This window comes from Crotalus tigris, unplaced genomic scaffold (genome assembly GCF_016545835.1).
Source record: "Crotalus tigris isolate CLP2741 ecotype Arizona unplaced genomic scaffold, ASM1654583v1 scf7180000018301.7375997, whole genome shotgun sequence".
Lineage (NCBI taxonomy): Eukaryota > Metazoa > Chordata > Lepidosauria > Squamata > Viperidae > Crotalus > Crotalus tigris.
Genome location: NW_024096931.1, coordinates 6,928,168 through 6,945,149, shown reverse-complemented (window position 1 = coordinate 6,945,149; position 16,982 = coordinate 6,928,168). Strand labels below are relative to the sequence as shown.

The 16,982-nt window shown below is 43.8% G+C and overlaps 1 protein-coding gene and 1 long non-coding RNA gene across 8 annotated transcripts in view; one reads left to right on the top strand and one right to left on the bottom strand.

Annotated features, from left to right (window-relative positions):
* The window catches only part of RAB11FIP3 (RAB11 family interacting protein 3), a 61,104-nt gene that overhangs the window by 22,516 nt on the left and 21,606 nt on the right, over positions 1–16,982 (bottom strand). For all 5 annotated transcript variants that reach the window (XM_039349916.1, XM_039349919.1, XM_039349917.1 and 2 more), the window contains exons 3-4: positions 13,298–13,389; positions 1,700–1,884 (exon numbers count right to left, since the gene is read on the bottom strand). In XM_039349916.1, the coding sequence (XP_039205850.1) occupies positions 1,700–1,884; positions 13,298–13,389 (277 nt within the window). The remainder of the gene's footprint in view (positions 1–1,699; positions 1,885–13,297; positions 13,390–16,982) is intronic.
* On the top strand, positions 6,965–11,086 carry LOC120310932. 3 transcript variants are annotated; one of them, XR_005557490.1, is made up of 4 exons: positions 7,350–7,382; positions 8,191–8,260; positions 8,552–8,673; positions 10,943–11,086. It is a non-coding gene; the product is annotated as an uncharacterized LOC120310932 (long non-coding RNA). The 3 variants fall into 3 exon arrangements; XR_005557491.1 differs by lacking the exon at positions 8,191–8,260 and having other exon boundaries at positions 6,965–7,382; XR_005557489.1 differs by lacking the exon at positions 7,350–7,382 and having other exon boundaries at positions 7,730–8,260.

Below are 16,982 nucleotides of genomic sequence, written 5' to 3'. Positions count from 1 at the left end.
GAATATCCTTCCGATACCGAATAACCTTCCAATTTCACTAACGTACATTGCCTGGGTTTCCATCTGTTGTAAAAGAAAACGCATGCAACTTTCCCCCCAAGTTTTTCTAATTCAAATGAAGAACTAAAAAGAATTTTAAAAATCCATCTGTCCCGAGGCTGTGTGGTTCTGAGCTCCATTCAAAAACAGGAAATTAGTTTATCAGTTAAGTCCAAGGTGCTAATGTCTGCATTATTTTTGCATTAACAGACAAAATGGTCTTGTTATCCTCCGGAAATGTGGAGCATGAGATAGAAATTCCAACATCTTCCCATTTTCACAACGCTGACTGAAAGTTCCACCCAGAACTGATGAGATCATTACCCAGAGATACAGATAAAAACAAACAAATGAAATTCCTCCAAATGAAACACAGAATAAACTGAAAAGCCCGTATATTGTTATTTGTGGTTTCGGAAAGGAGAGAGAAAATTAATATTTGCTCTTTAAAACAACCAACACCTTATAGAGATTTGCTTTGTGGTACATTAAGTTTCCAGTATTCTCTCCACTGCACATTTTTTATATATGTAATGGCCTTCAATAAACAATAATAAGAATGCAACAGATTGTTAATAATTATTGATAAGATTAAAAAAAAAAGTCTGGATAGGGGACAAGGCAGTACTTGGAGACGGCAGAAGAGAAGAGAAGAGAAAGAACTGGAGAAAAATCCCAGAATACAAAGACTCGCAAGCAGAAATAGAACAACTGTGGCAAACATAATAATAATAATAATGAGATAGCACCAACAGTTATAGGCACCTTGGGTGCAATTCCAAAACATCTGGAGCACCACATGAACACTATCGGCTTTGACCAAATCCCCACCAATCAACTGCAAAAGACAGCCTTACTTGGAACATCCTGCAATGATATTTTTAACACCATCAAACAACAACATCTGACTATCTCAGGTCCTTGAGAAGCAATCAATGGGTGGATGAAAATGCCAAAATCCAATCTAAATATGTGGGTAACTTTGTGTGACAAACTACAATAATTGGCACTGACATCAGTCAATAACAAAAGACAGCTTTATTGAAACAGCTTACCTATGACACCTCTAACACCATAATACAGCATCTGCCTCTCCCAGGTCCTTGGGAAGGACTCAACAGGTAGGCAAAACAACAAAAAACTGGTGTTTTCAAGAAGAGACTGGACAGAATGGTATAAGGCAGGGCTCTTCAAACTTGACCCTTTGATGACTTGTGGACTTCAAATCCCAGAATTCCTTAGCCAGGGGAGTTGAAGTCCACAAGTCATCAAAAGGTCACGTTTGAAGAGCCCTGGATTAAAATCTCTACAGCAGGGGTCTTCAAACTTGGCCTTTTTATGACATGGACTTCAACTCCCAGAATTCCTCAGCCAGGCACACTGGTTGAGGAATTCTGGGAGTTAAGTCCACGAGTCATCAAAGGGCCAAGTTTGAACATCCCTGCCTTATACCATTCTGTCCAGTCTCTCCTTGAAAACACCAGTGATGGAGCATCCACAGCTTCCAGAGGGAAGCCATACCATGAGTTCTCACCGTCAGGACATTTCTCTTTAGTTTTACATGGGTTTGTTTTTTTAAAAAAAAAAATCTCTGGGAACTGCCCAGGGTTGGTTGAAAGATGGGCGACTATATATAAATATTTCAAATTATTATCAATACCCGTTCTCCGTTTCCTCTGACTCCATGAATTCCGAATGCACCGTGGAATCGACCGCACTGTCCGTCTCCACTTCGTCGTGCATCTCAGGATGGACCAGCGTGCTGGTGTCCTCATCCGTGAAGGTCTCGCACTCGCTGTAGGTGCTCTCGGAGCCCATATAAGCGCTGTCCGTCACCTCATTGGCCTACAGAAGGCAAAAAGAGAAGCAGAGATTGGTGGCAAGCCTGCACCAAACACAAAAACGCACAAAGGGAAAGAAGGCTGCACAACATCTTTAACAGGGAGCACGTCACAGTACTGTTAGTCCTCAACTTACAACTCCAATTGGGCCCAAAAGTTCAATTGTTAAGCAAGTTTGGCTCTGTTTCGTGATCTTTCTGGCCCTAGTTGTGAAGGGAATCACTACAGTTGTTTAAAGTAGCAACTGGTTCATATTTATGACAATTCCAGTGTCCCAGGGTCGTGTGATCCGCTTTTTGCAACCTTCTGACAACCCCTTTTATGACCTTCCTTTCCACAGTTGTGAAGTGAATCTCTGCAGTTGTTAAGTTACTCACATAGTTGTTAAGTGAATCTGATTTCCCCATTGACTTTGCTTGTCACAAAACATGCCAAAGGGGGTCACAGCTGACCCCGGGACACGGAAGCCGTCATAAATACGTGCCAGTTGCTAAGAGTCTGAATTCTGGCCCACGTGACTTTGGGGAGGCTGCAAGAGTCGTAAGTGTGAAAAACGGTCACTCTTTTTCAGTGTTGTTGTAAAGTGGTCACTAAATGAACTGTTGTAAATCAAAGACTACCTGTAATACCTGGTTTGTGGTTTAGTGCAATGTATGAACCCAGCATGGTTTGATATAGAGAAGGATGGGCAAAACCTGGAGACAGAGTCAAGAAGGAATCAGCTGGAATCCTTACGTTCTCACAAATGGTCTAGATCAGGGGTCCCCAATCCCCGGTCCATGGACCAGTACCGGGCCGTGGCATACCAGCAACCGGTCCGCACAAATAAGCAAAGCCCCATCCGTGGGATGCAGGCAACACACAAAACCATGCACTCTCCAGTCTGTGGAAAAACCTCTCCACAGAAACGGTCCCTGGTGCCCAAAAGGTTAAGTGAATCTTAAGGTCCCCTCTTGTCTAGATCCAAACCGTCTTGAATTCCATTGACTCTTTTCTAGTGCCAATTTAGTGCTGACTATTAGTTGACTAGATTTTTGTATAGAGGCAGGAGCAATAAATCATCTTAACATGTGGTCCTGGTTGCCTGACATCAACGCAATATGCCATGCTTAACAAAACCATGGCTGAGACAGATCCATGGACCAGATTTAATGCTCTGTACATTTTCATGAACTGACCTATCAGAATAAATATCTGTGTGATCTTTGTTGGGCAATTTTGATTTGTCCAGGTCCCAGAGATCCTTCTCAAATTAGGCGGTTTTGTCTGCTGTGTGTCTCAATGCACGTGCAAACCTTTATAACTGCACCGCCAGCCCAGCATGGAAATCAGTCATATTATATTTTATAAATATAATTTTATAACTATAAAATCACGGAGCTGCGAGTCTCAAGATACCCCTGAAAAGGTATCAGAAACAGCAGCGTTTTAAAATGACAATTGGTTCTTGTTAAAAAGCAATTTGAAGGTACTGATTCAGAAGATTTTAAAGATTAATATATGACTGAAACCAGAGGTTTTTTTTTTTCTTTTGGGATTGATGGACAAACAGCTGGAAAAGAAAAGTCACAGAGCTTTTTTTTTTTAAAGGGGGTAACTGCAGCAAAATGACTGTATAAAATTGAAAGATTTGGCATTGTGCACAACAGAGGAATGATGAGTGAAAATGATGGAACTTGCTGAGATGGCGAGATTTAACTTCTTTGTGGGAGAAAAAGGGAGAGAAAAGACAATTGTCTGTGTTTTATGGTGACTGAAAGCCCCTTGTAAATTTTTTGCATGTAACAGAAAAAAAAATGAATTTATGCTTTACAGTTGTGATGAATAGACAGGATAGATTATAAAAAGAAGACCAGCTATGCTGTAACCACAGGTATATTTATAATTGTATTTATAACTGCTTCTATGTTTTTAATCTCTTTTCTATTTCTCTTTTATTTTTTCCCCTTCCTTGAACTTTTAGCTTTCTCTTTGATTTCGTTCTTCTTTTTCTTTTTCACTTTACAGTAGTTTGCATTCGGTCTGATCTTTTTAAAAGCATCTTTAACAAAATTATACAAATGTGCCTGAATAGGAGTGAAAAATCTTGCCAATGACTCTTGAAGGACCCAAGGAGAAAACCAAGATAAACCAAACCAAACAACCTTATCAAGTTCACCAGGGTGTTGCTTTAAAAATAAACCAGGAAAGTCGACTTAAAGATTAGCAAGACCCCTCCACTTGGGGGTCAGTGTTGACCGATTGGAAGTCACATGTTTAACGGTCAATTGGAGGAGAGAGAAAATCCAGTAAGAGAAAAGTCACAGCTCAGCATTGCATTCCGAACAGGGATTTTCGACGGTCAAGTGAGGACTGTCTGTATTCTGAAACCTGCCTCCAGAAGCGGTGAATGCTCCAACACCGGAAGTTTTTAAGAAGAGACTGGATAGCCGTTTGTCCAAAATGGTGTAGGGTTTCCTGCCTGAGCAGGGGTTTGGATTCGATGACCTCCAAGATCCCTTCCAACTTTATTACTATTATCTTTTATTCATTAGACATGAACCTCAGTCAACTGAGCATTCAAATTGGCTGGCGCTGATAGTTGACACAGGTTGCTACCAGCATCCTAGGTGTCAACCAGGTACCTCCTTAAAATATGATGTTCCGAGTAGCGCAGTTTTTTGTAGCATTGCTGGAGTTATTGCAGGAAGCTGCAGTTTCTTGATGTGTTTTGCAAAGTTTTTGGACATAGTTCCCAGTGTCCTGATGACAATGGATACCACTGTTACACGTTTCATCCATAATGGCGCAGTTTTGATGGCCATATATTATTATTGTTGTTGTTGTTATTATTATTATTATGAATCATCGCACAGTCAGCCAGATGTTCAGACTGGATTTGGCATTTTGTCTACCTATCGAGTCCTTACCCAGGACCTCGAATAGGCAGATGTGGATGTTTGATGGTATTACAGGTATCGTTGCAGGATGGAAGCAGTTCCTAGTAAGGCCGCCTTTTGCAATTGACTAATAGCGAATTTGTCAATGCCAATGGTGTTCAAGTGGTGCTCCAGTTGTTTTGGGATTGCACCCAAGGCACCTATTGGGTGCAATCCCAAAACAACTATTATTATTATTATTATTATTACTACTACTACTACTACTACTATTATAGGGGGCCCAGCTGGCTAGGTAGACTTCTGCACCAGGAAGTTGAGCACACCCATATTTTGCTGCAGCTTCCATCCTGTCAAGACTGATGCTTTCTTAAAAGGCTGTTTTGGGTTCCAGAGAGTTGGGGAGGGAGGGAGGGAGGGAGGGAGGAAGGGAGTGAGTAAGAAAGCTGAGGGAGGGAATAAGCACCTTTGGAACAAGCATGACCTGGATGATTGAGAATCTCCATAGACAGGAGGAAGAGGAAGATCCCTGTTTCTCCCTTAGAGGTCCACTAAAATCTCAGGCTGAAGAGGGGGTGAAACTGTTTGCCTAGAACAGTGGTTCTCCACCTGTGGGTCGGGACCCCATTTGGGGTCGAACGACCATTTCACGGGGGTCGCCAAACAACGCAGTCCGCCATTTTCCCCCCCTTTTCCTTAGCTCTGCTACTCCCTTTTATTCTATTGGCTTTTGAAAGCCAATTGAATAGACTCTCTTGAACAGAGTCTAATTCTATTGGCTTTCCAAAGCCAATAGGAATTGTCCAGGCTGTCTCTGCCCTGCTGAGCCCGCCAAAAGTCCCATTCTGCAAACGGTGCTGCACCAGTTGAGTAGTCCTCGACTTACGACCGGTGGAGTAGTCCTCGACTTACGACCGGTTGGGGGTCGCGGCATTAAAAAGGTTGAGAACCACTGGCCTAGCCAGCTCACACGCCTTTGCGCCCAGCTCCTCCGTTTACAACTCCAGGAAGGGCCAGCCAGTCTCCAGGGCAGCTGCTTCGTGCCCTTGACAGATCCCCCTGGAAAGGAAGTTTTTGCATTACCAGCACTCCTGACTCGACACATTCCGGCTTCCCTGACAAATCCTTTCTTCTAGCAACTGCAGGATTGTTAAACAAAAGCCCGGGTTTAAAATGAGTGGAGGGGGGAGAGGCAGGACATAGAGATCTGCCCTTCTCGCCTCTTGGAACTCAGGAGTTATAAAAGAAATAAACCCCCAAAAAAGAAACTTGGTCCCAATGACAGATACGCTACTACTCTACTGTAGCCCCGAAGTTCTCAGGAAAAAAGAATCCCCAAAAGACACCTGACTACGACCTATGCAGAAACCCAATCCAGGTCATTTATTGTATTCCAACGAGCGATGGCTGTGTACAAAACGTGCATCTCAGCAGAAGCAGCACAACCCAAAAGGCAAATGAGCCAGTTGGGTCTAATGGTTAAGGCACCAGGTTAAAAGCCAGGAGACGGTAAATTCTAGTCCCGCCTTAGGCATGAAAGTCGCCAGCTGGGTGACTTTGGGCCAATCACCAGGAGACGGTGAGTTCTAGTCCCGCCTTAGCCTTGAAAGTCGCCAGCTGGGTGACTTTGGGCCAATCACCAGGAGACGGTGAGTTCTAGTCCCGCCTTAGCCATGAAAGTCACCAGCTGGGTGACTTTGGGCCAGTCCCTCTTTCTCTCAGCCCAACCTACCTCACAGGGTCGTTGTTGTGGGGGAAAGAGGAGGAGGAAGGTTTGCCACCTTGAGTAATTTGTAAAAATAATAATGGCGAGATATAAATAAATGAAATAATCATACTATAAAACATCAACACCTGCCTATCCCAGGTCCTTGAAAAGGACTCAATAAGTGGATAAAAAAAAATGCCAAATCTAGTCCGAACATCTGGCTGACTGTGCAACAAACAACAACAACTACTACTACTACTACTACTACTACTACTACTACTACTACTACTACTACTATTATTATTATTATTTCAACAACTCATCCCCTGGAATAAAATCATGAAGTCACCTAAGGATAAAATGAGCTGATTCTGTTTCACCAAATCCAAGACTGCATCAGGAAGAAATTACAAACTTTGCTGCCTCAGTTTCTTCAGATCCTCTCTTCACCTAACCAAAGGCTCTAAAGACGCCCACCCACCCACCCACCCAGCTCGCTTCTAACATTTAATAAGCTTTAAACATTCAGTGGTACAAGAGACGAAAGCTGACGAAGCCTGCAACTTCCCCAATAAATTCCAAGATTTGTTCCCTCTGGGGGAAAAAACAGCTGTTAACCTTTCCATTTTTAAAATCCAGGACAACAAAAAACGGCAAGCAGCAGAATACAAACTCTCTAGGCCCCCTCCCTACACCCAGGGATATATACATCAAGAATAGTCCTTTCTATAGATCTTAAAGGTTAACCCATCCCAAACCACTGTGGCATTCTGACAACAGACCATTCCTGAATTAATCCGTTGTTGGGTTCCCACAATACCTTGAGCTACCTCCCACCTCCTAACCAAACTCATCAAGCTTAAAACGTTCCACCCAGAGGCCCACGGAGTCTTTAACTAACCTGGTTCAGCAACTCAGGTAAGCCCAGCTGAAAGGGCTGTTTTCCAACCCTCGTCCGGCACTGCGTATTTTGCTTATGTATTCCTTCGCGTAGCACAGCCCTTTTCCTGACCTCAACAAGACCCACGGTGTGTTAATTCCCCAGCTATTTCAAACCAATGATTTACCTGGACTGCATCTCTGTGTCCAGCTGGCATTTCCCACCCAACCTGTTTCTCCGTTGAACGGAGAGTCAATTCTTCTCTCTCTCTTTTTTTTTTTTCCCCCCTTCCCCGCACCAGCTCTGGAACAAGGAAATCCATTTTAAAATTGCAACTCGCTGCCTAAGCAGATTCAAGGAAACAACATTCCGGCTGATTTCCTACCTTTTTCCAAGCAGGATAGGCAGTCCTACAGGCCAGTAACTAGCTCAGACTAAGCGCCTTCCAAGTTTACTTTCACTGGGCTTCCTAAAGAACCACAATCTGGGCTGGACGAAGGACCACACAGCCCATCCTAGCAGACCTGATCAGGATTTTAAGTTGGGGAGTGCGTTTTGGCTGTAAATGCTGATCATTGCTCCTGGATCTGCCTGGAGGGAGAATGCCCCCCAGCTTTCTGCTGAACGGAATCAGGAAAAGGAAGAACCTAAGGATCAAGAAATCTGGAACTGGGCAGACCTGCACAAACTATGGAGGAGATATTCCCTTCCCTCACTTCCTCATTTCTCTGCCATTTGATCAGAGTCCTTTAATTAAAGGGAGTTTTCTTGGCCTTTGGGACAAAAAAAAAAAAGAGAGAGAAACGGGGAGTACAGGCATTGTCCATGAAACTTCTCCATTTCTAGGCATCCCGTGTGGAGCAATGCTTGGGAGAAAAGAGAGAAGTGAAAAAGCAGTGGACCATCACATCTGAGGGTGGGAAAGTCTTCTGAATATCGCTGATGGCTGTTCTTCTGCCAAGGAAGGCTGTTCCTGTTTTGATCCATTCCCAAAATAGATAAGCCTGTTGGAGCCGATATTCAACATTCTACCTGGGGGGAGGGAATTTGGGGGGCGTAGGAGGGAGGGACTCCCTGATGGGTGGAGATTGAGCAAAAAGGCATGGTGCAGATCCCTTCAGCCAAAGAGGGTCAGCTGGGGGGGGGGGCTAGAGGTGGGCTTTTTTCTGTAGTGGTTTCTGATCGATGGAACATTCTCCCTTCGCAGATCAGAATGGCGCCAACCCCGTTGGCCTTTCGCAAGGCCCTAAAAACCTGGTTATGTTCCTGAGACTTCGGTGCTGAATCCATCAAGGGCCCCGTTCCCTGGCTATATTGCTAACTAGCCAGGTATCCTGGTTGCTGTTTTGGATGTTTCTATTGTTTTTGTTGTTGTTGTTGTTTTAAAATGTTTTTAATATTTTGATTGCAACAGATTTTTTTTGAATTGCAAACTGCCCAGAGGGAGGGAAGGAAGGAAGGAAGGAAGGAAGGAAGGAAGGAAGGAAGGAAGGAAGGAAGGAAGGAAGGAAGGAAGGAAGGAAGGAAGGAAGGAAAGAAGGGATTGCAAAACTGGTTTTGTTACAAGTCATTCTGAGTTTCACACACATCTCTTTTGAATAAGCTATACCCACAGCAATGGACTTTGCATACTCTTGAGAACTTCTATCCTTGTGAGCTGTTCCAAAGTCCTGAAATGTCTTTGAAGAAAATCAAGTAAATATTAACTCTCCACAAATAAGGCATGCGTGCCTGGTTAGTTAATCCCAAACCTAGCCACATCTTGCTGCATCCATCCAGACCCATTCAGTTCATCTGGCAGTAGGAACTAGTCTGATTGTTCCCTGGGAGCTTATGAATAAGGCCTGTTGACAGCACTCACTACTCACAGGCAGACTTCTCTTATAAATGAAGGCTCTCTTTAGCTGCTGTAGCTAACAGCTATTAACAATAATAGTAATATGAATGGATTAAATATTAATTACAATGCAGGAGGTGCCTCTCGCTATTTGTGACCAACGCTGGATGCACCTCTCTCGCTCATCCAATATATCTAGTGAAGAGGTGATGTGTAACTTAAAGATGAATCAATTTCTTCTCTCCTAAAAATGTTGAGGCACACAATCCACCCTCAGATTATGGACTCTGTCTCCCAATTAAATCCTTTGTAACTGACAGTGTGTGATCCATATATTCTTCGGTGGCTCATAAATTAGTTCCTTTTCAAAAGGCTGCAAGATGCTTTGTTGTTTCTGTTCAAAAGAGTATTACTTCCCGCAAACAGTTATAAATAAATCCAACTTTCCTTTAACAATTTCCATCCACTCCACTCTCTGGATTTCCTCCACTGTTTGTTTTGTTTTTCACCTCTTGGTTCAGGCACTTCCAGATGTTACAGACAGATAATTGTACAGTTCTATTTCACACACTGGCCTTCGGATGATAGTTGCTGAATGTATTCCTCTTCCTATCTTTGCAGTTTCTGGATGATCACTGAGATCAGATACTTTGGACAGCCAGCAGAAGGCAGCATTGCCAATTCAGAAAATTTGGATTATTATTTTTTTTAAAAAACTCTTCAAAAACTATTTTTTTTCTCTTTTCCCCTGGTTACGAGGGTACCTATTATAGGTAGTCCTTGACTTACAAGCACAATTGAGCCCAACATTTCTGTTGTTAAGTGAGACCTTTGTTAAGTGAGTTTTGCCTCATTTTACAACCTTTCTTGCCATCATTGTTAAGTGAATCGCCACAGTGGATAACTTAGTAACACAGTTGTTAAGTGAATCTGGCTTCTCCACTGATTTTGCTTGTGAAAAGGTGATCCCATGACCTTGGGACACAGCAACGGTCGTAAGTACGAGTCAGCTGCCAAGCCTCTGAGTTTTGATCCCATGCTCATGGGGATGCTACAAAAGTCGTTAAGTATGAAAAATGGTCATGTCACTTTTTTCGGTACCGTTATAACAGAACAGTCACTAAATGAACTACTGTAAGTCAAGGACTACCTGTGGTTTGTGTTAGTTTTGTTTTTTTCCCACTGGGGAACCTGTTCCAAAATTGCTTCCTAGCCTCCTAATACTTTCAGCTACTTAATCCTTACTAATATCCTGTAATTTTCAGGATTTCGATTCTCAAAGGCCAAGTTTCCATGGTCTTCGTAACTGCCCATGAGTAGCCAAGGAAACAAATTAAAGAGAACAGGGCCTGACTTGTCTCCTCTGCTAAACCCCACCCAAGAGATAACTCAAGGAACTTTGAAGACCCTCTTCCTAAAACACTAAACAAAAATGACTTGTGTGTAAGTGTGTGGAAGCACCAACAGGGAAGAAAAACCTATCATGGAACCTTCTCCAAAAAAAACACAAGAGAAGGGCCATCACTTTCTCACCAGTAGTAGCCCACATGTTTAGCCAGGCACAGTACTGGCTCATTATAAAGAATTTAAGTATTTCATTATCATTTGATTAGGTTTTAATGAGGGCGAAGGGGAGGGAAGCTGGGGGGCGGCCTTCTGCTTTATTGGAAGCTTTTATCGCATAGCACCCAGATCTGTGAAATTGATGCTGTAAAACTGATGTGAAAGAAGCATAAATAAATTAATCTGCTTTGTTTCCAGCCTGCCCATATGCGGAGTTCTCTCAACGAAGATGATCAGGGGACTGGAGGCTAAAGCATATAAGGAACGGTTGCTGGAATTGGATATGTCTAGTTTAATGAAGACAAGGACGAGGAGGGACATGATAGCAGCGTTCCAGTATCTCAGGGACTGCCCCAAAGAAGAGGGAGTCAAGCTCTTCTCCAAAGCGCCTGAAGGCAGGACGAGAAGCAACAGATGGAAACTAACCAAGGAGAGAAGCAACCTAGAACTAAGGAGAAACTTCCTGACAGTTAGAACAATTAACCAATGGAACAACCTGCCTCCAGAAGTGGTGAATGCTCCAACACTGGAAGTTTTCAAGAAGAGACTGACAGCCATTTGTCTGAAATGGTATAGGGTTTCCTGCCTGAGCAAGGGGTTGGACTAGATGACCTCCAAGGTCCCTTCCAACTTTATTATTATTATTATTACTATTACAACAACAATTGGACCAGAATTTCTGTTGATTTAGGGGAAGGAGCGGCAGAACCTGGAGGGGTGGAGTGAAAAGAGGGATCAGCCTAGAATCCCTACATAGCCACCAGCAAGCTAAGTCCACCCCCCCACACACACTTGAACTCCATTGTCCCTTATCTAACTTCTAGCAGGTGCTAATCTAAGTTGAGAAGCTCCCTGTGCAACAGGCTGTTGAGCAATAAATCAGTTTATTTGGACCTTCTCTGATCTTTCACGCCTATCAGTTGATTAAGTGAGTCAGCAGGACATTACAATCTTTTTTGCCCCCAAGGTGATAGCCTATAATCAATAAAAAGGAAACAGCCCATTCTTCTCAGCAGAGCAAAAAGAAACCACGAATATGCGCTGAAGTGATGAAAAAAAAAGTGCTTCTCTTTATAGCTAACTCTCTCAGGAGACAGGTATGCACAGACTGGATTTACTTCATCACTCCACGCTTTTCTATATTTGCAAGCCGGCTTGCTTCCTCCACCTCTGTCCATTAGCCCACAGAGCTGCCTTCCATGAAGTTATTCCAGTTCTGCCCATTCACCGTACCCAGGGAGACAGACAACGTCTGATTGTTACTTGGCCTCCAGGGTTAAAAGTCAAGCTCAAAAGGTTATTTGCCCCAATTTTTCTCCTTACGTATCCCTGTTATGGGTCAAAGGCTACCAAACAGAACAGGAGTAGGAAAAAAAAAAAATACACAGTCCTCAATTTAGGATTGATAACTTAGCAACCGTTCAAAAGTATACCTTTGCCATAACAAAAAAATTAATCTTTATTCTCTATCAATATTGCAGTTTATTCGTTGCAACTGTACCGGGCTGTGCATGTTAGTGCGTGCCTTGCAGCTCACGATGTCCAGTAATTATTATAAACTCTACCTGCTCCCAGTCAGGATTTAGGAAATAAGCTATAATTCAGCAAAGGAATGTCTGCTATGCCCAGGTTTAATCCCTGACACAGGGAGCAGCCCTTTTTGGCCTGGGGGATCTCACCAGATATGCCAAAGTCCGCTCTCAAAACACAAAGAGGGAAAACCTGTTTTCTGACAATTTTCACAATACTGTATTCTCCTTAAAACTCCACACTGCCGTGTTGATTTTCTACTTAATTCAAGTCTTAGTTTTCTGTTATTCACAACGATCAGTTCCCAGATCACTTCATACAATACACTCGGCTAATTAAATGATGCAAAAATATTGGATTGCATTGTTTCATTTTTCAGTGGTTTTTTACAGGTATGTGATTTATGATATGGTCTGTAATAGCGACCCAGCCCACTGATTGATTGATTGATTAATATTCCTTTCCTGCTCATCAACCCATCAAGCAGAAATTGTTGGGGGTAAGAAGCTGACTGTGTAAACTGCTTAGAGAGGGCTGTAAAGTACTGTGAAGCAGTATATAAGTCTAAGTGCCATTGCTATCTTTCTTTCTTCCTTCCTTCCTTCCTTCCTTCCTTCCTTCCTTCCTTCCTTCCTTCCTTCCTTCCTTCCTTCCTTCCTTCCTTCCTTCCCTCCCAGTGGATAGAATGCAGTGTTATAGGCTGACTCTGTCCACAGTCAGAAGTTCGATCCTGACTGGCTCAAGATTGACTCATCCTTCCATCCTTCCGAGGTGGGTAAAATGAGGACCCAAATTGTTGGGGGCGATAGGCTGACTGTGTAAACTGCTTAGAAAGGGCTGTAAAGCACTGTGAAGCGGCATATAAGTCTAAGTGCTAAGTGCTATTGCTATAGAAATCTTTCAGAGATAAGGTCCTTCTTAAGCATCATCCACGTTCTCTCACATTCTCTAAAGTAGCCAATGAGACGCACTTAAGCCAACGGAAGTGACCCAGAGCCATTGGGTGGCTATGTTTTTGCTCACCTCGTATGTCACGAAATCATCAAATTCATCAGCGCACGCAGGAGGCGGGTCATCGGGAGTGTACCCCATTGGGCAGAGCTGACTGTCTGGATCTGTTGGAGGAAGAGCAGAGTGGAGTTATTTGCAAAGAGAAAGATCACTGAAAGCATTCTTGGATTACAACTGTGGCTCCAATAAATGACAGCTAGATTAGTGTAAAGCAGGGGTCTTCAAACTTGGCCCTTTGATGACTTGTGGACTTCAGCTCCCAGAATTCCTCAGCCAGCGTGCCTTTTGAAGAACTGCATGGGAGTTGAATTAATAAAAAAAGGAGAAGTGATGATAGGAGTTCCATCCGCCAAAGTTAATTCCGGTGAGCTTCACAGAAAAATACAGATTCTCCTTTCCTTTGTAGAGAATTTGTACACGAAGCTTTGGCAATCACAACGGTTGGGTTAACAAAGCATACTTAATGCAACCATTCAACACAAACCAAGCCTGGATTAGATACTGGGGAAATACCTGGCCCCCAAACTTTCCTTTACATTCCTCAGCCAGGACTTTTTAAGCCACATGGACCGTCTGTGCAAATTATTCTCTTCCGTGAAGCTGCCGACATTCCAATTCAGCAGCTCAGGAAAAATAATAGGAAGCATTTCTTCAAGCAAAATTTATGCTCAGTGGCAGAGCTATTTAAAAAACAGCCTCCTCCTTTTTTTTTTTTTGAGACACCACAAAGAGGACTCACAAAGTGTCTCATCGCAGCATTTTCTAGGCCCGGTCCCAGAATGCCCTGGGAGAGCGCATGGCGGCGCAATCATTACAAAAATCACAGCATTGATTGTCCAGGTTGCGCTTCCATACGGGTAATCCCTACGACCACAAGTGAGCCCAAAATTTATGTTGCTAAGCGAGACAGTTGTTGTGAGCTTTGCCTCATTTGACTACCCTTTTTGCCACAGTTCAGTGAGTCACTGCAGTTGTGAAGTTAGTGACACAGTTGTGAAGTGAATCTGGCTTCCCCCGTCGACATGGATGAAGGTCACAGAAGGGGGTCACATGACCCTGGGACGCTGTGACCGTCATAAATACCAGCCAATTGCCCAGTATCAGAATTTTGATCACATGACCCAGGGGAGGCTGCGACGGTCGTTAAGTGTGAAAAACGGTCACAAGTCCCTTTTTCCAGTGCTGTTGTAATTTTGAACGGTGTAATAAGTCGTGGAAATATGTGTATTTTGTTGCCCACCTTAATTGACTCCTCTTGTTTTGTTTTTATAAATCCTCAAGGAATTCCCTACTGTGCAGGTCCCCAATACGTTGTTTTGATTGCTCGCAAGCCAACAATCACAGCCTCTTTGAGGAGCTGCAACTTGGAAACCGTGAGGAATGCGGTCATGTGAGAAACCGCCCCCCCCTTCCATGCTGCTGCCTAAACAATACTGAGCAAACGCAACACAACATCACCAACTCATTCCCCCTCCAGCCAGCCACCCGGGGCAACTGCAGATGGTGCATTGTACATCTTTGTGGTTGCTAAGGAGAAGTTTGCAACTCAACTCTCCAGTACCATATCCACAGGATTGCGTTCCTGCCCAAAGGAACAATTAAAAAACAACAACAACCCAGGGCATTCACACCCCCTCCAATCCTTAGTCGTGCCACACAACTCACAGAAGCCCATCTTCATGCTATCCGTGTATGTGTCCTGCTAAGCAGACCAGAAGCATAGTAATTGCAATAGCACTTAGACTCAGATATCGCTTCGTACTGCTTTTACAGCCTTTGGCTCCCAGAATTCCCCAGCTAGCATGCTGGCTAAGGAATTCTGGGAGTTGAAGTCCACTCACCTTAGAATTGCCAAGGTTGAGAAACACAGTTGAAACCCAAAATCCTTTGCAACACCTGAGCTCCTATTCTGGTGATTTCCTGGGAAAATCCATGCGTAAGTCCTTACTTAATAAGCATTCATTCCATGACCATTTGAAATTTACAACGGTGGTACTTAATGACCAGTCCTCACAATTTCAGCCAAAGCAGCATCCATGTAATCATCATCTAAATTTGGACACTCAGTGACCAGCCCACCTTTCCAACTGTCTTCGCATCCCATAGTCATGTGATTGGCATTGGACACCTTCACTGCCAGCTTCCTACAAATAAAATCAATGGGGAAGTCAGCAGGAAGCCATAGGTCTCTTAAATGACCCTATGATCCTTGCTTAAGTACCAGCACAAAAACGCCACTTAAGTCATACCAGTCATGTGTGGGTCTTCGCTTAATTACCACATTGTTCAACAACCAAGTTGCTGTTGTTGTTAGTTGTGAAGTCACGTCCGACCCATCACGACCCCATGGACAACGTTCGTCCAGGACTTCCTGTCCTCTATCATCTTCTAGAGTCCATTGAAGCTCACGCCTATTGCTTCAGTGACTCCATCCAGCCACCTCGTTCTTTGTCGTCCCCTTCTTCTATCGCCCTCCATCTTTCCCAGCATCAGACTCTTCTCCAGTGAGTCCTTCCTTCTCATTAGGTGACCAAAGTATTTGAGTTTCAACTTCAGGATCTGGCCTTCTAAAGAGCAGTCAGGGTTGATCTCCTCCAGGACTGACCAGTTTGATCACGTTGCAGTCCTGGGGACTCGCAGGAGTCTTGGCTATCTGTAGTTTTCTGGGCCACAATACGGATGCAACCAACTGGCCACATTATTTTCTTCCAGAAATGTTCACCTTTACCTTCTCAAGCTAGCCTGTCGCTTAGAAATTTCCTGGCGGCTTCCTATTTGATATTAACAAGGTCAGACTCTGATTAGCATTTCAGCCCAGAGAAGGCCAAGCAGGTAGTGCCACCTGCTGAGATAAAATAAAATTTCCTTCAAAGCAAACTCCACTGCTGGCAACCTCACAGAACACCCATGCCACATTCTCGCACTCTGTTCCGGTCTTCTGCTGAGATGTTTGAATTTCCCAGATGGGAAACTATGGGAACTATGCCTGATAGTTCCTGGAGGTACTCCACCCAAACATTAAACCCCTCCAGCTTCCTTAGCTCCCAAGTCTACCCAAAGTCCACAAGAAGCTGCTTCCTAACAGATTATACAGATTTCCCAATCCTTGGAGATTAAACATAGTCTCAAATGAAAGCAAGACACATAATGGTTTCCTAACTGAGTAATCAGAACCAAAGGGAAACCAAATTCAAATGTTGCATGCGTTCATTCTCTCTTACCCTCTCTTTGTCTCTCACACACATACACACCCGAGACCTAGATCAGAGCTTTGCAACCTTTTCATCCATTGTACCACTTTTAGGATATGGCAACATCCGAGGACCACCAGTCGCCTAGCAAGGTGTCCAAAACGTGATGACCCCCCCCCCAAAAAGAAGGGAAAAATGATAAAGTACAGGTAGTCCTCGACTTACAGCAGTTCGCTTAGTGACTGTTCGAAGTTATAATGGCGCTGAAAAAAGTGCCCCCCAAGGCACAGCTGAGCAAGACACCTGCCTGCCCACCCGGCAGCAGGGGTGGGGTGGGGTGGAGTTGGTTTTTATTCCCCCCCCCATCTGCTGGGTGGTTGCAGCAGGTTTTGGTCACTTCACCTGACCCTGGGACACTGTGACCGTCATAAATATGAATCAGTTGCCAAGCATCTGCATGTAAATCACAAGACCCTGGAGAGACTGCAACATTCCAGCTGATCAGC